The sequence below is a fragment of the Scyliorhinus canicula genome, chromosome 9 (genome assembly GCF_902713615.1).
Source record: "Scyliorhinus canicula chromosome 9, sScyCan1.1, whole genome shotgun sequence".
Classification (NCBI taxonomy): domain Eukaryota; kingdom Metazoa; phylum Chordata; class Chondrichthyes; order Carcharhiniformes; family Scyliorhinidae; genus Scyliorhinus; species Scyliorhinus canicula.
In genome coordinates, this window is record NC_052154.1 from 151,787,666 (window position 1) to 151,808,931 (window position 21,266).

Here is a 21,266-nt window from a genome sequence, read left to right on the forward strand (position 1 = left end):
ATGACAATCTTCAACCAATTTAATTCTTTCTCTGTGATGTCAAGAAATGACTGAAGACAACTGAATCACTCCAGGAGTTCTTCAGGGTAATGTCCTGGCAGCGCCGGCCCTAGGGTTGCTGGCACCCCGGGCAAGCTGAACTTCAGCGCCCTTCGGGGGGGGACGGGGGGGGGGGGGGGGGGGGGAGACCGGGGGGCGGGGGGGCCGGGGCGGGGGGGGGGGCCGAGGGGGGAGGCGGGGCCGGGGGGGCGGGGGGGGGCCGAGGGGGGGCGGGGCCGGGGGGGGCGGACGGAGGGGGGGCGCGGCCAGAGGGGGGGGGGCGGCGGGAGGGGGCCGCCCTGGGGGAGGGTGGCCACCGCGCATGCGCTGGTTGGCACCGGCCCAACTGCGCATGCGCGGGACCCGAGTCTCTGGCGCCCCCTAGCACATGGCGCCCCGGGCGACTGCCCGAGTTGCCGGTACCTTGGGCCGGCCCTGTGTCCTGGGCCCAATCATCGTCAGCAATGACCTTCCCTTCATTATAAGATCAGGATTGGCGATGTTCACTGATGATTGCACAAGGTTTAGCACCGTTCGCAACTCCTCAGATAGTGAAGTAGTCTGTTCCCATATACAGCTGGACGTGGACAATATTCAGGGTTGAGCTGATCAGTGACAAGTAACATCCGTGCCACACAAGTACCAGGCAATAACCATTTCCAACATGAGAGAATTTAGTCATCTTTCCTTGATTTCAATACCATTATGATCATTAAATCCCCCAATATCAACATCCTGAGGGTTACTATTGACCAGAAACTACACTAGCCATATAAATACTGTGGCTACAAGAGCAGGTCAGAGTTCGAATTCTGCAGAGACTAAATCACCCTATGACTCCACAAAGCCTATCCACCATCTACAAGGTGCAAGTCAGGAATGTGGTGGAATACTGGAACAACACTCAAGAAGCTCATCACCATCCAGGACAAAGCATCCCATTAATTTGCACTCCATCCACCACCTTAAGCTTTCAGTAACTCCTCCACCGATGAAAAGTGGCAGCAGTGTGTATCATCGACAAGATGCAATGCAGCAACTCACCAAGTCTTCTTCGACAGCAGCTCCCAAACCTGTGACCTCTGTCCCTAGAAGGACAAGGGCCGCAGATGCATGGAAATTCTGCTTCCTGCAAATTCCCCTCCAAGTTACTCACCATCCTATCTTGGGAATATATCGCCGTTCCGTCACTGTCATGGATACAAATCCTGGAACTCCCTCCCTAACGGCACTATGATTGTTCCTATAATACAATGGACTAGAGCCGTTCAAGAAGGCAGCTCACCACCACCTTCTCACGGACAATTCGGGATGGGCAGTAAATGCTGGCATAGCCAGTGACACCCTTAACCCATGAACAAATTTTAAAAATCCATGGTGGCATACTGGTTAGCACTGCTGCCACACCGTGCCAGGGACCCGGGTTCACTTCCGACTTTGGGTGACTGTCTATGTGGAGTTTGCCCCTTCTCCCTGTGACTGTGTGGGTTTCCTCCCACAGACCAAAGATGTGTAGGTTAGGTGGATTGGCCATGCTAAGTTGCTCCTTAGTGTCCAACGGTTAGGTGGGGTTATGGGGTTAGGGCGTGGTCCTCTTTCAGAGGGTCGGTGCAGACTCAATGGGCCGAATGGCCTCCTTCTGCACTGTAGGGAATCTATGATTCTAGGCAGGCGATTCACTATCATCGGTGCTATGCTACATTCCAAGATGAATGTTATTGCTATAGCATCAATAATGGACATGGGCACATGGTAGATCATCTAAGTAAAATCACATCATAGAGACAACAATCATACATATTTTTGTTGAGCAAGGCCACTAATTGAATGGCAAGACAGGTTTGAGAGGCTGAATGGTCTCTTCCTGTTCCTAAGTTTCTTGGTTTAGCATAACCACCATCAGGTTTTGGGTTAGTGGACTAGTAACCCAGAGGTTGTGAGCCCGAAGCCTACCACAGCAAGTTGACTTGAACAACATCTGGTGAATTAGGGGTTAGCACCAGATAAAAGTCTCTTGTTTGTCACAGAAGTCCAGTGGTTCACTCACCCACTTTATGGAAGGGAGACCTCTACCTTTACACCAGTCGAGTCCCACAATTTGTGGTTGATTCTTTTGAGTGTTGATGGTTGTGTACAGCAAGTGATACCAGCTCAACCACCCATTGAACACCTCTCCTCACTTTGTTTCCACCGAACCCAACAAAAAGGTTTTCAAGATGGTGTCCGAGCCAGTATCACCCATTTTACTCTGCTGTTCAAAGACAAAATTACCACCGAGCTAACTGAAAAATCCAGGCATGTAAATGAACAAATCAGGATCAATGTTACCAGAATACCATGGGTAAGTCATGATTCTGGGCTATATTGTAAAACCAATGTCGATAATGAATTGTTGGGGCTTACCGTTTAGCACTCTCACCTCTAATTGAAAATGTTATGGTTCAAGATTCACATCTGAGACTTAAGCACTCAACCCAGGCTGACACACTCTCTGCATTCCTAAGGGAATGTTGTCCTGCTGGAGAAGTCTTCCTGGTGAGATGTTAAACCCTTAACAGGTGAATTTTAGCACTATTTTGAAGAAGAGCAGGAGATTTAGAAGCATATAAAATATATCCCCCAGAAGGAGGCCATTTGGCCCATCATGCCATATATATTGGGCAACACAGTAGCATAGTGGTTAGCACAGTTGCTTCACAGCTCCAGGATCCCAGGTTCGATTCCCGGCTGGGTCACTGTCTGTGCAGAGTCTGTACGTTCTCCCCGTGTCTGCGTGGATTTCCTCCGGGTGCTCCGGTTTCCTCCCACAGTCTAAAGATGTGCGGGTTAGGTGGATTGGCTATGCTAAATTGCCCTTAGTGTCCAAAAAGATTAAGTAGGGGTTACTGGGATAGGGTAGACACGTGGGCATGAGTAGGGTGCTCTTTGTAAGGGCCGGTGCAGACTCGATGGGCCGAATGGCCTCCTTCTGCACTGTAAATTCTATGATCTATGCCTGTACTAGCTGACATACAGCTACCTAGCCTCATCCTATTTTTCAGCTCTTGGTCCATGGCCATGTAGGTTATGGCCTCCAATTGCACATCCAGGTGTTTTTTAAAAACATGATTAGGGTTTCTTCCAATTTGCCTCTTCTCCTTCTATCAATTACTTTAAATCTTCCTCTCTGCGAAAAGAAAACGGTCCTTCCCATTCACTCTATCTATTTCCTCATTATTTGGCACACCTCAGATCTACCTCCGTTCCAAAAGAAAACAACGCCAGCCTGTCCAATCTTTCTTTGTCATGGAAATTCTCCATTCCTGGCAACATCCTTATAAATTATCCTCTAGTGCGATTCTGCCTTTATTGCAATGTGGTGACCCGAATTGGATGGAGTGCTCCATTTGCTGCCACGCTCGTATTTTATTCAGTTCTAGCACAACCTCCATAATCTATTTCTTTAATGAAGGAAAATGTCGCACATACGAGTTCACCCATGTCCTGGGCCAACGTGTGCCCCTCAACCAAAATCTAAAACAGATTATTTGGTCATTTTTCTCACAGGTGCGGGTTTGCTGTGCACAAATTGTCTGATGCATTACCACAGTGAAAACAATTCAAAAGTCCTTCACAAGTGGCTGCAAAGCACTTTTGGACAGCCTGCGGTTATGAAAGGCGCCATGGAAATGCAGGCTCTCTAATCCTCCTGATTTTTATTTCCATTGTAATTGTCTTACCATTTTACACTATTACACAAAGTCAAAATCTAACATCGAGTGTCACCACTATAACTGGGGTATCGATCCCATCTGTAAAAGTTGAGAAATCACTTTGGGCGGTATCAGCAGATGAAAGTTTAATAAATTCCGATGTCCGTTAATTCACTGCAGCTCAGAAAGTCATTCGGCCCATCGGTTACCTTGATCACATTAACGCCCATCATTAAAACCACATTAAAAGGCAAGCCATGAGCATATATTCAAGGTCTGTTGCTAATATTGGCCATGAGCAATTTGTGGGCTGCGCTTAGGTTATTTTTAACAGCAATTAACAGTAATGTTAGTCTGTTTGCTATATTTTGCTGAACAAAAAAGAAATTCAAAAAGACTCAATCTTACCATTCTGACTCTGCACTGGCTTCATGTCAATGACAGAGTTGTAGTTAACTATCACCCCAATGAAGAAGAGGTGGCCTGGAGTTACTTGCATGTTGAATCCAGAGTGTTTGGCCAGTGTGGAAATTCTTAAGGAAAGAGAGAGGGGGAAATATGTTGTTACACAGGCAGAAGGACAGCAGAAACAATGGCGGACAGCATCCAGTTACTGTTCAACCAGGACTTGATATGATATTAGCTGGTTACGACTGACTGAGAGCAGAGAGTCCACTCGTCTTGGGTTTATATTTACGTCTGATTCATTGCAAAAGTTGTACAGGGGGAGGTCATAAAACGCACTGCTGCTTTTTACGCAACTCTACTGAAACACTTCAAATACCCAGGGGTCGGAGGTAATAAAAGGAAGAAACATTCCTCATCCCATTTATCAAAGTTATAGAGGCTGAACAGAAAAGGGCATTCACCTGCGTGTCCATATATCTATATATATCTACACAAGCACTTGCACACACACATACACACGCAGACACACACACTCTCTCACACACAATCGCACACACGCAGATGTATTCACACGGGTGGATGTGGATGTTTGCTCTGGGGGAAGAATCTAGAACTAGGGGTAACTGTTTAAAATTTAGGGGTCACTCATTTAAGGCAGGGATGAGGAAATAGTTTTCTCTCAGAGGACTATGAGTCTCTGGAATTCTCATCCTCAAAAGACAGTGGAAGCAGAGTCTTTGACAATTTTTAAGGCGGCGCTAGATGGATTCTTGATTAACGAAGGGGTGAAAGGTTATCGGGCGTAGGCAGGAAAGTGAGGCTGAAGTTACAATCAAATCAGCCATAAATTTATTGAATGGCGGAACAGGCTCGAGGGGCAGAGTGGTCTACTCCTGCTCCTAATTAATTTTTAATGCGAATGAGTATTCCATCTGCAGACTGAAGGTCATTCAAAACTCTGCTGCCCATATCCTAACTCGCACCAATCACTGTTCACTCATCACCCCTGTTCTTGCTGACCTACACCAGCTGCCAATTATGTAGCGCCTCGATTTCAGCTCCCTCCCTGGCCATTCCCCTTCCGATCTTCATCGTCTCCACCAAGCCCTTTGACCTCTCAATGTTCTTCCAAATCTGGCCATTTGATCATCTCTGATTTTAATCACACATCCATTGGCAACTGTGCCTTCAGCTACCTGAGCCCTAAAGAATTCCCTTCCTAAACCCCTCCGTCTCCCCCTCTCTTTCCTCCTTTAAGACATGCCTTAAAACCTACCTCTTTGACCAAACTTTTTGATATCTGTTCCAAGATCTCCTCGTGTGACTTTATGTTGCTTGTTAACGCTTCTGTGAAGCACCATGGGGGTGTTTTATTCAGACTAAACAGCTGGCTTGTAATGCAGAACAAGGCCAGCAGCACGGGTTCAATTCCCGTACCAGCCTCCCCGAACTGGCGCCGGAATGTGGCAACTAGGGGCTTTTCACAGTAACTTCATTGATGCCTACTTGTGACAATAAATGATTATTATTATTGCATTGATAGTGCAATACAAATATAAGTTGTTGCTGCTCTGCTTGTCCCACTTCATGTGGGAGTTTTTTATGGAACATATCTGCACATGTATCTGTATGTGTTATATATATCTACATTCTTCCTTATATGTATGTAATTTAAAAAAAATATTCTTACAGGAGATGTGGGTTTCATTTGCAAGGCCAGCATTTGTTGCCCATCCCTAATTGACCTTGAACTCAGTTAAGAGCCAACCAAATTGCTGTGAATCTGGAGTCACATCTTGGCCACACCAGGCAAGGATGGCGGATTTCCTTCCCGAAAGGGCATTCATTAACTACATAGGGTTTTATAACAGTCGATGATAGCTTAATGGTCACTATTACTGAAACTAGCTTTCAATTCCAAATTTATTAATTGAATTTGATTCCACCAGTTGCCATGGTGGGATTTGAACCCGTCCCCCCAGAGCATTAGTCTGGGACCCTGGCTGGGATTGAGTCCAATGGCAAGATTTGTTGCCCATGGAAGGTGTGTTCAACGCGGTTCAATGGGCTGATAATCATGTCAGAAATCCTTCCATCATTTCTCGGACTATTCCCCAAAAAGATAGCAACAAATAGTAGATAATAATCTTTATTGTCACAAGTAGGCTTACATTAACACTGCAATGAAGTTACTGTGAATAGCCCTTAGCCACCACATTCCGGCACCTGTTTGGGTACACAGAGGGAGAATTCAGAATGTCCAATTCACCTAACAAGCACGTCTTTCGGGACTTATGGGAGGAAACCGGAGCACCTGGAGAAAACCCACGCAGACACGGGGAGAACGTGTAGACTCCACACAAACAGTGACCCAAGCCGGGAATCGAACCTGGGAACCTGGCACTGTGAAGCAACAGTGCTAACCACTGTGCTCCGTGTCGCTGGGTGTGAACATACAGTAATAAGAACATCCTTCATGGTTCTCAATTTTATTTTCCACTTGGCACCTGTCATAAGCACACTTCATCTTGATCTCCTTGTTCATCCAGGGACCTCTACCTTTCTCCTTCGAGGGAATATACCTTGCCTGTGCATGAAACATTTCTGTTTTAAAGGGAGCTCATTGTTGAACTCCACTTCATCCCGCTAACCTTACATCCAAGTCTATCCGGCCCAGCTCCATTCTTGCTCCATTGAATTCAGCCCTCCCCGTGTTGATTATTCTTACTGTGGATTGCAAAATGTCTTTTTCTACCATCATCCTAAACCTTAAAAAACAATGATCACTGTCTCATAAATACCTCCCTACTGACACTAGATCTACTTGGCCCATCTCATTTCAAAGAACCAGGTCCAACAGTTCATCCTTTTTTGTTGGGCTGGATACATATTACTGTCGAAAGTTCCCCTGAATACACCCCTTTCCACACTTTACATGACCATGGTCCCAGTTTACATTTGGGTTACAGGGCAAAACGGTGGTGCAGTGGTTAGCACTGCTACCTATGGTACTGAGTACCCGGGTTCAATCCCGGCCCCGGGTCACTGCCTGCGTGGAGTTTGTACATTCTCCCCATGTCTGCGTGGGTTTCACCCCCACAGCCCAAAGATGTGCAGAGGAGGTGGATTGGCCACGCTAAATTGGGCCTTAATTGGAAAAAAATAATTGGGTACTCTAAATTTAAAAAATAAATACATATGGGTTCCAAATGTCCCCATTATAATCACTCTGTAATGTTTGCATCTCTCCGTATTTTCCCTGCAGATTTCTCACTAGTTGGTCTGTAGACGACACCGAGCAATGCAATTGCACCCTTTTTTCCTTAGCTCCAGCCAAATTGACTCTGTCCTTGAACCCTCTGGGACATCCTCGTTCTCCAGCACTGCAATGCTGTCTTTGACCAAAACTGCTTTTCATCCATCCTCCTTTTCTTCCTTTCTAACCTTTTGGAACACCTTGGGCGGAATTCTCTGCTCCCGCGATAAATCGGGAAGGCCGTCATGAACTTGGCCGAGTTTCACGATGGCCTCGGAGGCCGCTCCTCTCACCTTATTCACCCCCACCCGGGGGGCTAGTAGTGGCGCTCCGTAACTCTCGGCCGCCGGGCCTTGACGCTTGCGTCAAGGCGGCGCGCCGAGAATGACGCAACGGCGCCTAAGTGACGGCTGACGGCTCAAACCCGCGCATGCACGGTTGCCGTCTTCCCCTCCGCTGCCCCGTAAGATGTGGCGGCTTGATCATACGGGGCGGCGGAGGGGAAAGAATGCATCGCTTTGAGACGCCGGCCCGGCGATCAGAGGGCACCTATCGCGGGCCAGTCCCCTCCCGAGCACGGCCGTGGTGCTCACTCCCCTCTCCGCCCCCCACAAGCTTCAAACCAGCTTTTGGCGCCATGTTCACGATGGCAGCGACCAGGTGTGGTTGCCGCCGTCGTGAACCAGTCGCGAACGGCCGGCCGCTCGGCCCATCCAGGTCGGAGAATCGCCGGTCGCCGTGAAAAACAACGAGCACCGATTCTTCCAAGCGGGGTGTGGGAGAATCGTGGGGGGCGGCAGGGGGGCATGTCGTGAGTCGCCCGGCCCTCCCGCGATTCTCCCACCCGGCGTGGGGAGCGGAGAATCGCGCCCACGATTCTCCCACCTGGCATGGGGAGCAGAGTATCGTGCCCCTTGTACCCAGGAATATTTAACACCTAATCCCGCCATTGCTTAAGCCGCTGTCATTGCACCAAACCATAGGGGCAATTCTCTGTCCGCGTTGCGCCTGTCACAAATGCAACTTTGCTGGGACAATTACGGGAGAGCCCCAAAATGAGATTTCGCCTGCACAGTTCAATTTCAGATTTTCCCAGCCCGCTCCAGCTGGCATGATCAAGGTCTCACGCAGAAAAGGACTCTGGGCTTGCGAAGAAGCTTAAAAACTGTGAAGTACATTGTTTACATTCAAATTCATGATCCATTACCTTTTACAAACCTCTTGATTGACAGGTCCATGCTATTTCAAAGGAAGGTTTAACTTTATTTGATTTTATAGCGCCTCATGGTCCATTAACTCTGAAGTGGTTCCTCTTTTGCACAGGTGTTGTTACTAACCGCAGTTTTTTCTGCTGGGCCTTCCTCTGTTCTAAAGTCCTTCCTAGAAAGGACCATCTGTTCAGTCGGACTGCTTTTTGTTCCAGTGGGTTTATCCTACTGAGTCCGCAACCACCACAATTGTAACCCAACCGGCAGGACATGTTAGATCCACACCTTCGGCCAGTCGGGGGCGGAGAATGGCGGGGTGGGCCTCCAGCAATGGCCCCAGGTAGGTGATATGCAGCACGGCGGCGTTTCGGGGCCCGAAGAATCGTGGAACTGGTCCCGGTCGCGATTCCATGTGGGGAAATGGATGCTGCACCCCGGTGTCAGCTACGATTTCGCCATTGGGGTGTGGGGAATCCAGCCTCTTTACTTTTAGACTGAATCTTTTTCAACATCTTGGGCTGGATTCTCCACTGGCGGGATTCTCCATTGCACCGGCTGTGCATCCACGCCCGGGGATTTCCCAATGGCGTGGGGCTGCCCCCATTGGCCGGCTGGCGGGATGGAGAATCCCAATGCCAGTGGTCACGCTGCACCAGAAAACTGGGGCGGTGGGACGGAGAATGCCGCCCCTGATGTCTAAACAGCATGCCTGAACCGGAGGAACTTCCATGGAAGCAGCTGGCATTAATTAGACATTAAAGTGCAAGGGTTCCTCAATGAGGACCTTCTTGCAGTCACTGTTGAATTCTCTGGAGAGACGTGAGGAGCAAGCCGGGGGGGGGGGGCTCAGAGGCCTCGGTAGCCCGGGGTGGTCAGAGATATAGTTAGACAGTGCCCTGGTGCTATTTACATAAGGGTTGCCAACACTTAGGCTTGCCAAGGCTTGCCCTGGAGCCTAAAGGAATGAAAGTTAAACCCCTGGACATGGCTGCCAGCAAAACCCAGCAGAAAAATCAAAGGAGCATTATAAATGTGTTTTTCTTATCATTTTCTTTGAAAACTTTCACATGTTAGCAATAAAACACGAGGAAGGGACCGAAGGCCATTTTATTGACAGGCGCGAACTATCCAATCGGGTAACAAGGATTCTGTTAATTTTCCAATGAGCTGTGGAAAGCACATCGAGTGACTAGTTGCTCAAGTGTGTGGACAGGGCCGTTGGAGGTGAGGGTCATGCAATGAAACCTCCAGAAATATGTCCAACCAGAGTTAACAATGGCAACCCATAAGTTTACACCTGGGTGATAGTTTGTTTCGACTATTGAAATTGTTTTTTTACTTAGGAAATGATGCTAAATGAAGGAAGCTAATTATGTTTGTGCCTTTTTTCCCAGCACTTTGCTGCCTAGCTATGAAACACAGATGAATAACAGCAATCAAAAAAAGAACCTCAATAATTTCCATCTCCATATTTTAGGTATATCCTGGCAACACAAAATCATGAATGTGATGGTCCTCTCAAAGGCAGAGCTCCCATGCTTGTTGGCACTCATCAGAGGTGGCTTCATTGACTCAGGCATGCCTGCAGGATTGAAAACGGTCACATACCCAAGGACCATTTATATAGTGAGGTCGCTTAAAAGCCAAAGGGATACCCATAGCTGTGCTTCAAAGAGGCTTGCAGCTGTGACATGAGTAGACATTGGTTATGGTACTTGGTGGTCACTAGCTCACACCAGAGAAGAATGTCCACACCTCCTGTGAGTTGGCCTGCACCACCACGATGGTCAGTGGCTACAGTGGCTTGGCGACAAACATCAACGACAAAAACAACCTCCCACAATGACACTTGGTAGCTTCATGTGCGGCACTTGTGACAGAACCTGCCTCTCCAGGGTTGGCCTCTTCAGCCATCAGTAAAGATGTACCAAATGACGACAGCCCATCTGAAATTAATTTGTTTGTGGTGTGTTCATAGATGAAAAGAAAGAAAAGACTACTTTCAGGTTCGAGACAAAAACGGTTCATAGTAACAGATATATTTTGTTGTGGATTTTTCCTGCTAAAGAGAACACAGTTTTAACAAAGAGTCATTCAGACTCGAAATGTTAGCCCCGTTCTGTCTCCCCGCATGCAGTTAGAACTGCTGAGATTGTCCAGCATTTTCTGTTTTTGTTTCAGATTTCAGCATCCGCAGTAATTTGCACAGTAACAACTTCCATTTATATAGCACCTTCAATCCACTAAAAGGTTGCAAGGCGCTTTACAGCTATATTATCAATCCAAATCTGACACTGTGCCACAAAAGGTGATATTAAGATATTTGACCAAACGCCTGGGCATAAAGGAGCATTTTAAAGGAAACAGGATAGATTTAGGGAGGCAACGTCAGAGATTAGGACCCAGCGACTAATGGCGGAGAAATGGATATTGGCAATGCACAGGGGGATTAGATTTGGAGGAGTGCAGAGATCTTGGAGGGTTGTGGGGCTGAAGGAGATTACGGGATGGGAGAGAGGCATTGGACGGATTTGAAAACAACGTTGAAAATCTTTTAATCAATGTGTTGCCAGATGTAACAACAGTCATTTGAGGGACGATACCTTACAGTGAATTACTGTGGAAGTTGTTAGCACAGTATCTCAACTCAAAACATCAAAACAAACTGACAAAGGTGATGAGCAGAATATGCGAGGATTTTTGGGATGCTATTGCAGTGATTCACCTTTTGGTGGAGGCTTGTTAGATGCGTCCCCTGCTATGACCAGTCTTTCAGTGAAAGGCTATTCTATGCACTCACACGCTGTCATGCCTTTTGTGAACTCTTGTTTTCATCCTTGTATAAATTATTTAAGAGCTTTGCATCGGGAAATTGTGAAATTCTTTTTGTCCGGATTGCAATAGGAACTGAGTCAAATGCTGAGAGTTTTACTTCCTGCAGGCAATAAAACTTCTGTCTCTTTGCAATTCATCCATCTTCATCCATTTCCAAACCTCTATAAAATCATCCTTGTAAACAGACATTTCACAATTGCCCTGTGACTGTGCAATTTTCCTCTCCCCCCTCCTGAGCATGTTCAGCCGTGGCCGAGGGCGGATTGTCATTGGCCAGTGGCAGGGTCTTCTGGTCCTGCCGTTATCAACTGGGTTTCCCAATGAACACATCCCTTGCCACCACAAAACCCACGGTGAGGGTGTGACCTTGGCAGGGCCACAAGATCCCGCTAGCGGGAACGGGCAGAAAATTCCACTGCAGGGACAACCGATACTATAACCAGGTGTGTGTGTGTGTGTGTTTCCCCGCCCCACCCCCCGCGCTGCTCCAGTCATTTTCATCATCATTTCCCCTCTCATAAATCTCACAGTGGACACCTCTGAAGGGGTATAGTATCACCCTGTCTCCAACTTCCCTTTCCTCTTCAAAGGCCTCAAACGTGATGAGACCCCCAAAACCCAAATCTTCTGCAACTCTCTGTCTAAGATGACCTCGAGATGAACTTCCGAACCCCTTATCCCATTTATCCTCAAGGTTGCCTCTTTCCACTTTCACAGCACCATTCAGCTTTGTTCATTCTACAGCTCATCTGCTGCTAAATCGCTCATCCAGGCATTTGTTACCTCGGGACTCGACTATTCCGATGTCCCTCAGGCCTGCCTGCACCTTCTAAAAACTTGAGCTCATCCAGGATTCTGCTGTCCAAACCCTCTCTCTCATCAGGTCCCAGTCATTCATGATTCCTCTGATTGCTGATCTCTATTGGCTTCCTGTCCACCCAATATTTTGAATATAAAAACAACATCCTTATGCTTAAATCTTGACATGCTTCGCCCCTCCCTGTCTTTATAACATCCTCCAAATCTACAGTCGTCCGAGTTCTCCGCAATTCCTCAAATCTGCTCAATCTCAAATGATATTGCTTTCATGTTTTGGAATTCCCTCTCTAAACCTCTCAGTCTCTATTGCTCTTTTCTCATTCAAGACACCCTTAAAAACTACCTCTCTGACTAAGAAACTAGCCACCTGTCCTAATATTTCCTTATGTCACTCAATGTCAAATTGAATTTGATAATTGCCTCAGTGAAATGCCCTGGAATGTTCGAATACATTAAAGGTGGTATAAAAATGCAAACTGTTGTTGAATGTATTAACAGCACTGTGAAACTGTGCTGAAAGGAATCATTTCAGTGAGAATGAATGCACAATGTTCAATTGTTCCATATAGATCTATTATGGCATTTGATACAAGAGGAATGTGAAATGTGGCAATGTGTGATTGTTTGCACAAATTATATCCCCTCTATCACGCCTTTATGTTCCTGGAATTCAATCTATCTCTGAATCAAAAGTGTCTAGAGATTCCTGCTCCAACTCTAACAAAGAGTTTTGCTCTCCCTCTACGAACGATAGATACCATTATCATTACCCTCCGGCATATCAGATATTAAAATCTGATACTGCATCTCAGTATCTGCAGTGGAAAAACAAGCCTTTATATTTTAACTTTGTGACCACCTACAGGTCCAGGAAGTCTCATTCCTCTCTGAGTCAATTTGCTTTCAACTCCTATCGAGTATAACGATATTACAGTGATTTCAAACTAGGGAGTGCTGCACTGTCGGAGGTGCTGTCGTTCAGAAAAGACATGATAAGCCGAGGCCCCATATACCCTCTCAGAAGGTGTAAATTGTGGTGTTCTTTGCGGTGATAATTTCAGGATGGTTGGCGTAGTGTTCACAAAGACCATAAAATAGCTTTAACTTGAACAAAGCTATAAAATTATAAACACTATTTAATTGGATTCAAGACTTAATCCTATAAAATACATAGTTGATAATAAACATATAATCTACACTCATCTACTACTAATCTCTACATCATTACATTAACTATGATATGCTCTCACTCATACTTACTTTCTTTCAATCTGCTCTCCAGCTTTCTCCTCAACTTCTCACCCCCAAGATGTGGAGATGCCGGCGTTGGACTGGGGTGAGCACAGTAAGAAGTCTTACAACACCAGGTTAAAGTCCAACAGGTTTGTTTCAAACACTAGCTTTCGGAGCACTGATCCTTCAGGAGCAGTGCTCCGAAAGCTAGTGTTTGAAACAAACCTGTTGGACTTTAACCTGTTGGACTTTAACCTGGTGTTGTAAGACTTCTTACTGTTCTCACCCCCAAGGCTTAGCATCAATGTCTTATATAGTTGTACATCTAGCTCCCTCTAGTAGTTGATTCAGACATTACATTAACCCTTGCCGTTCTTTACATTTTTGATAATGTCACATAAATGATCACACAACACTATAAAGTAAGAATACTGGAGTTGTCCTCCTTGGTATTCAGCCAATATTTATCCTTCAACAACATCTTGAAAATAAACAAATTATTTGATCATTTGTCACACTGCCGCTTCTGGGAGTTTGCTGTGTGCAAATTGGCTGCCACATTTCCTGTATTAGAATAGCAAAAATGACGTAATTGACAATAAAGTACTTTGAGATGTCCCGAGGTGATGGAAGGTGGTGGAATGTAAAGCTATCTTTTTTTTAGTGCATGAGCCAGAAAGGGAATGATTTACAGAGCTGACTGAGATCTCGGTCTTATTGTATCTGGAAGCACTGTTCTAATTGTTGGAACAAGCTTCTGAGTCATCCTACCAAATATAATCTTGTTTTCAGGGGTCACAAGTAACAGGTCTGGCACCCAACATGTTTCCATGGTGACTGCTTTAAGTTTGGGAACCAAGCCTCACGATGGTAAGTCGATCTGGACTGGCTTTCACAGGTGCACCACTGCAGAACAATTAACCAGTTTTCTGTTGCTATGATCTTCTAATCATGAAATTCAGTAATATCTATGTTTGACATCCTGGAGGGTTGCTTGTTGGATACCTCGTGTAGTTTAAGAAACTAAGTGTTGATGCCAACGCAGACTTCGTGGACTTTCATGACAGCAAAACTAGCGCCACACCTGGACCAATTCCGCTACTGTTGAGGGGCTAGCACCGGCACCACGAGGAACACAATCAATTCTAATGGGGCACGGTGTCGGCATCACCGGTTTTGAAATTGACACTCAGGAGGCTTACAAGCTCCAGATGCATACACACATTCAACCCCCACACGCACCATCCCAGCCAACAAGATGGCAGCAAGGAGAGCAGCTCCATGCTTCACCGACGCCGAGCTGAAGGCCCTCCTGGATGCCGTAGAAGAGAGGAGGATGATTCTGAACCCTGGCCAGGAAGGAAGCTGCCAGCTGTCGCCATTCGTTGTGCCTGGGCGCAGGTGACAGAGGCAGTCAGCGCCACCATCAACACCGTCCGGGCTGACCAGCAGTGCCGGAAGAAACTGCCTCAGACGGCCAGGGTGAGTAGGTAGCGGGAGCCGTCCCTCTGTGAGCCGAGCAGAGACACAGAGTATTTCAGACACCATTTCTCCGCCCGAGACTCAGGAGAACCCGGATCTCAGGTCCGAGCATGACTGTGATTTTCCGTCATAGCTGTCTCCAACACCCTCCACCGTCACACAGACACTCGCCTCGGTTGGGCACTTCAGTGAAGAGGCTCCTGGGACACTCTCTGTTGCTCACCACAAAGCTGCTCCAGTATAGCAGGTGGAGGTAGGAACTACTGTATGGGCGGATGGTCGGAGAACAGGCCGACCCGAGGAACTAGCTACCATCCAGATGGATCTCAAGCCTCTGGAACAGACAGTCCCATCCATAGTGGAGATGCAGTCGCACAGCCAGAGAATAGAACATAGAACAGTACAGCACAGAACAGGCCCTTCGGCCCTCAATGTTGTGCCGAGCCATGATCACCCTACTCAAACCCACGTATCCACCCTATACCCGTAACCCAACAACCTCCCCCTTAACCCTACTTTTATTAGGACACTACGGGCAATTTAGCATGGCCAATCCACCTAACCCGCACATCTTTGGACTGTGGGAGGAAACCGGAGCACCCGGAGGAAACCCACGCACACACGGGGAGGACGTGCAGACTCCACACAGACAGTGACCCAGCCGGGAATCGAACCTGGGACCCTGGAGCTGTGAAGCATTTATGCTAACCACCATGCTACCCTGCTGCCCTGCATAATACATGAGGGGTTGTCGGCAAAAGGTGGTGCCAAAAATGTGTGCCACCAGGCCAACACCGCACAGCTGACATCCACAGTGGAGGCATTGGTGGTGAAGGTTTTGGCTATGGGTCAGCATGTCCAAGGCCTGGGCATTCTGTGCAGGCGCTGGCTGAGGCCCAGAACAGGGTTGCCGCCTCACAGGCGACCACGTCACAGAGCCACCAGGATATTGCAGCCACGCTCCTCAGCATGGCCCAGGCACAGCAGGCCATGGTTGGGAACGCGGCGGAATTGCCCAGGCACTGGCCGACCTTGCACAGACACAGAGGCAGGTGGCCCAGTCCAAGAGAGAGGTGGCACAGTCACTGGCTGATGTGACACAAACCCGGAAGGTGGTGGCACAGTCGCAGTGTGATGTGGTGCAGTCCCAGATGGAGATGGTCCACTCCCTGTGCTCCATGGCTGCGAGCATGCAGACCTTGGTCGAGGCCAGAGCGGGCCTCCAAGACTGGCAGTGCCAGGTGGTGGGGGAAGCTTCAGGGGTCAGCTCCGCTCACACCCCTGTCCAATGGAGTAGCCCAGCGGCCATCGGGCACCCTGAGGGGGGAAGAGGTGATGGAGCCTGTGCTGGTGAACCCCACAGGGGGGGGGGGGGGGACCAGAACACCACAGCACCTCGGACTTCCCCACCCCCCCCCCTCCCCCCACCCCCGGTGGGCAACGGGCAGATACAAGCCCGGTCGCCCCAGAAGACGCGTGCCAACGGGGAGCCAGGTTGCAGGGCAGGAATCAAAGCAAGCCGTCTCCACTCCTACTGTACTGTCCGGAAACCACCTAGGCATTGTGTTGGAGCCCGTAAAGCCAGGAAGTTAGACACCAGTTAATTTGGCATGGTTGCAGGGCACAGTTTAGTTATAGGGCTAAGTGGCTAGGGCACATTGAGGGGGGAATGGGCGGACCCAGTGGGTGGCCTGGGCTTCACACCACACCCCCCTGACTGTCCTCACCACCGCCACCCCAGGGGATTTGAAGGGACCATGTGATGGAATGGCCAGCTTGCATACAGGATTCATCCAGGTGGACACTGGAAAGTGCTACCATGGGCAGGAGACAGATGTTGTCAATTGATTCGGAGCACCAGAGCTCATTGCAGAGCAGGTTGTCATCATCCTCCATCCTGCCAACCCACGACCCCCAACCGGTATGTATTATGGAGGGAGTTGCAGGCAGGGGATGGCGGGACGGGAGGGGTTGGGGGTAGTGAGGGGGTGTGGGAGTGGGAAGCGGTATCCATGCCCCTGACCAGTCGTTGTAGCGGGTCTCCGCATCAGTCTGTGGCCTCTGGATAGGTGTCATCAGCCACAACCACAGTGGATAACCCCTGTCGCCCAGGAGCCAACCCTCCAGCTTGGGGGAGGGTCTCAAACATGTCAGGAATCGTTGAGTGTGCCAGAAATAAGGAGACGTACACACTGCCCGGGTATCGGGAGCCAACGTTTATGATGCGCAGCTGATGGTCACATATCAGCTGCACGTTCATTGAGTGGAACCCCTTTCAGTTTGTGTAGAGAGGCCAGTCATCTGCAGATGCTCGTAGGGGTCATGCATCTCGTTGATCAACCCTGGACCCGGGTCATCCCGCCGATGCCTGGGCATCCTGGTGGGCTCGGTCCACATTGAAGTGGATGTATTGTGCTGACTGGGCATATAGGGCTTCCATGACGGCACGGATGACCTCTACACAGAGGTCAGTGAGATCCTGGACAGATCCCCACTCGCCGCTTGGAAGGACCCCGTGGCGTAGTAGTTCCTGGTGATTGTCACCTTGACGGCCATCGCAAGTGGATGTTCTCCCCCACACCCCCGTGGTGCCAGCTGAGCCATGATCTGGTAGATAGAACATAGAACAGTACAGCACAGAACAGGCCCCTCGGCCCTCGATGTTGTGCCGAGCAATGATCACCCTACTCAAACCCACATATCCACGTATACCCGTAACCCAACAACCCCCCCTCCCCCAACTTAACCTTACTTTTTAGGACACTACGGGCAATTTAACATGGCCAATCCACCTAACCCGCACATCTTTGGACTGTGGGAGGAAACCGGAGCACCCGGAGGAAACCCACGCACACACGGGGAGGACGTGCAGACTCCGCACAGACAGTGACCCAGCCGGGAACCGAACCTGGGACCCTGGAGCTGTGAAGCATTTATGCTAACCACCATGCTACCGTGCTGCCCTGTCGCACTGATATGTCGCACTGTCTCTCTGCTCAGCCAGACTCTTCGACGGCATGCCCAGTCTGGCAATGCCTCGAATGACAGGCGGTGACAGTACACATGAGGCCTCATGGGTCGTCTCCATGGCCTGTTGGGTGGCTGGCTTTCCATCCTCTGCTCTGCTGCTGCAGCTTCCTCCTCATCCTCGAGGAGCACCTGCTCGTACAGCCGCAGCACACCCCCCAGGACTGCGGCGACCAGCAGGAAGGTCACCATTGCTGGTTGAATTCCAATATCCATCGTCTGCAGGGGGTGAATGGCCGACATGTTAGCATGGTGTGTACCCCCGTGCCCAACCAGGTTCATCGGGCTACACCGTGGCCCACGTTGGCGCGGGCTCTGCCCCAGCATGTCACTCCTTCCCCACCCACCCCCCAATCCCTGCATCCTGGCCCACCTGGGACACCCACGTCCCATGAACGAATCAAAAAAAATCGCTTCACCCTTCTCTAGATTAAATCCCATCTGCCACTTGTCTGCCCATTCTGCTAGCCTATCTATGTCCTGTTGCATTGATATAGTCTTCACTGTCAACCATACCTCCAAGTTTAGTCTCTTTTGGAAGGACCATGAAGAACCCACACTGGGTTTGTCAGAACAAACACTTATTTTATTTTACAATTACTATTATATGCAGGTCAAAGTTCCCTATTGGGTCTTCACTAGTCGGTGCCTTACTGGCCAACTCTATTTATACATAGCCAGACATTGTTTAAGATCCCCCGGCCCCTTATCTGTCGGGGGGGGGGGGGGGGGGGGGGATTGCACTCTGCAAGATCTACGGAGTAGTTAATCATCCTTTACCTGTAAGACCTGTAATGTTCTTGTCAGATAGCCTGATTTATTACAAGACCACTTGTAGCTAAAGTTATAAATGATTCATTAACTTTAATTGTGGGTAAACTCTATCCAAGACAACAGATGAAAAATAGGAGAATCATGTGAAGCAACCTCTCAATTCAACTTCCTCCAGCCAGTCCAAGGTCAGCTCTAATATCCACTTATATACCAGTGAGACCCCTAGTGGACAGTCAGTAAATTACAACACAACTATGATATCACAACAAGACCCATGCGAGTTATAACAGTATCAACAGCAAATTTTGAAATTTTGCTCTATGTGCCAATATTCAAGCCATTCATATATATTAGAAACATTGTGTCCTGAGCATTGATCCTCGGGGAAAACCACTGTCCACTATCGTCCAGTCTGAAAAACAACCATTGGCCATGTTCTTAAATAAAATTTGTATCCCGCCTATTCCGTGGATCTCAATTTTCTTAATCAGCCTTTTATGTGGTACTCCAGAGGGAAAGTTTACCTTTGTTGTGATTCCACAGGGTGCAATTTTGTAAATTTGATAAAAGCCACTTCAGGTCCATGGCACAAACCTAATCGGAAGGTTTCAAACATGGAAAGATGGGAAAAGAGTTGGGAGGTGGCAACAGGTTCAAGGACTTTGGAGAAGAAACGGAGGTTGGAAATTGATTGCTACTTCGCAAGGATAGTGGGGTCAAGGTTTAGTTTTGTGAGGAGAGGTATGACAAGGCAGATTTAAAGGAGAGAGGGACAACACTTAAAGAGAGAGGACCATTTATATTTTGGGTTAACATGAGGAATTTGGTTGATCAGCAGATTAGTGGGAATAGAATCAAGGAAACAGAAGGTGGATCTCATGGACAGAATGAGTTCAAGGGGGACATGAGGGGTATAGGAGAAAAACTATAGAAAGATGTGGGTCCGGGGCTGGAGCAGGCGGAGCATTGTAGGAAGTTTTCCCAGGGGGACTAGTGAAAGGATGGGCCACAGCAGAGGCAGCTGACCAGAGTGCCTCGATCTTAGTGGCAAAGAAAGCCATGAGCTCCTCGTATCTATTCTTGGAGGTGAGCATAGAGGAGAGAAAGGTTTAAGAAGATTGTTTGCAATAGACAAACGAAACTGGCGATTATCTTTACATTTTGCGATGATCCTGGAATAGTAGGTGATGCACGATCAATTGTACAAAGACTAGAGTTGGATACAACTGAGGCTTTATTGTTCAAAAATGTGTGGCCTCCCACAGCAGCTGGCGAAATGGCTGCTGAATGAGGTCACACATATTTATACTCCGCCTACTGGGCGGAGCCAGCAGGCAGGGACTACCGGCAGACCTGTAGTACAGGTCCTACCTTACATCACCTCATATAGGTGTAACAGTGGTTTACCACATTCACCCCCAGTCAAAATTGAGTCTGGCGGTGGTGGTGGAGAACTATATACAGCGATGAATTTATATTTACAGTATTTGATCAGAAAAAAAATGTCTTTTGAAGTCTGCTGCCAGTTAGAGATTTAACCAGTCCGGTGCCTTGATGTTCCGCTGGGATCAACGTAGCGGTGGCGACGATATCGGTGCTGGCCTGATATTCGGTGACTCTGGGAGCATGCCGAAATCCTCTTCATCCTTGGGCGTGGGCAGGGGAAGGACGGATAGTCCTGGTGGGGTTAATGCTGGGAGTGCCGGGGGAGGGGAGTGTGGCGCCGGACCGGGGAGGTGTGTGTGTGTGTGGAACTTGCTGTCCCTGAGGGAGACAGTATCTTGGCGGCCGTTGGGGTACACAACGTAGGTATACTGGGGGTTGGCATGGAGCAACTGCACCCATTCCACCAACGGGTCCACCTTGTGGAGTCGGACGTGCCTACGGAGCAGGACTGGTCCTGGCGCTACGAGCCAAGTCGAGAGTGACACCCCAGATGTGGACTTCCTGGGGAAGGCAAAGAGATGTTCATTGGGTGTGTTGTTAGTAGCAGTGCACAGCAGTGACCGAATGGAGTGGAGTGCATCAGGGAGGACCTCATGCCAGTGAGAGGCTGGGAGGTTCCTAGACCATAGGGCCAGTTGGACGGCCCTCCATACCGTCTCGTTCTCCCTCTCTACCTGCCTGTTTCCCCGGGGGTTATAGCTGGTCGCCCTGCTGGAGGCGAAACCCCTGCTGAGCAGGAACTGACGCAGCTCATCGCTCATGAATGAGGAGCCCCTGTCACTGTGGATGTAGGGGGGGGAAACCGAACAGAGCGAAGGTAGTGTTTAGGGCTTTGATGACGGTGGCAGACGTCATATTGAGGCATGGGATGGCGAAGGGGAACCTGGAGTACCATCGACCACACGTGTTTCGGTCGGTGGAGGGAAGGGGCCCTTTGAAATCCATGCTGAGGCGTTCAAAGAGGCGGGAGGCCTCCACCAGGTGCGCACGGTCCGGCCGGTAGAAGTGCAGCTTGCACTCCGCACAGACCTGGCAGGCCCTGGTGAT

General features: G+C 48.7%; 1 protein-coding gene across 1 annotated transcript in view; it reads right to left on the reverse strand.

Annotated features, from left to right (window-relative positions):
• LOC119970944 (ovochymase-2) overlaps nucleotides 1–6,897 on the reverse strand; it is a 126,763-nt gene extending 119,866 nt beyond the window's left edge. Inside the window, exons 1-2 of the mRNA XM_038806055.1 lie at nucleotides 6,791–6,897; nucleotides 4,140–4,264 (exon numbers count right to left, since the gene is read on the reverse strand). Coding sequence (XP_038661983.1) covers nucleotides 4,140–4,264; nucleotides 6,791–6,897 — 232 coding nt within the window. The remainder of the gene's footprint in view (nucleotides 1–4,139; nucleotides 4,265–6,790) is intronic.
• Between the last annotated feature and the right edge of the window lie 14,369 nt (nucleotides 6,898–21,266).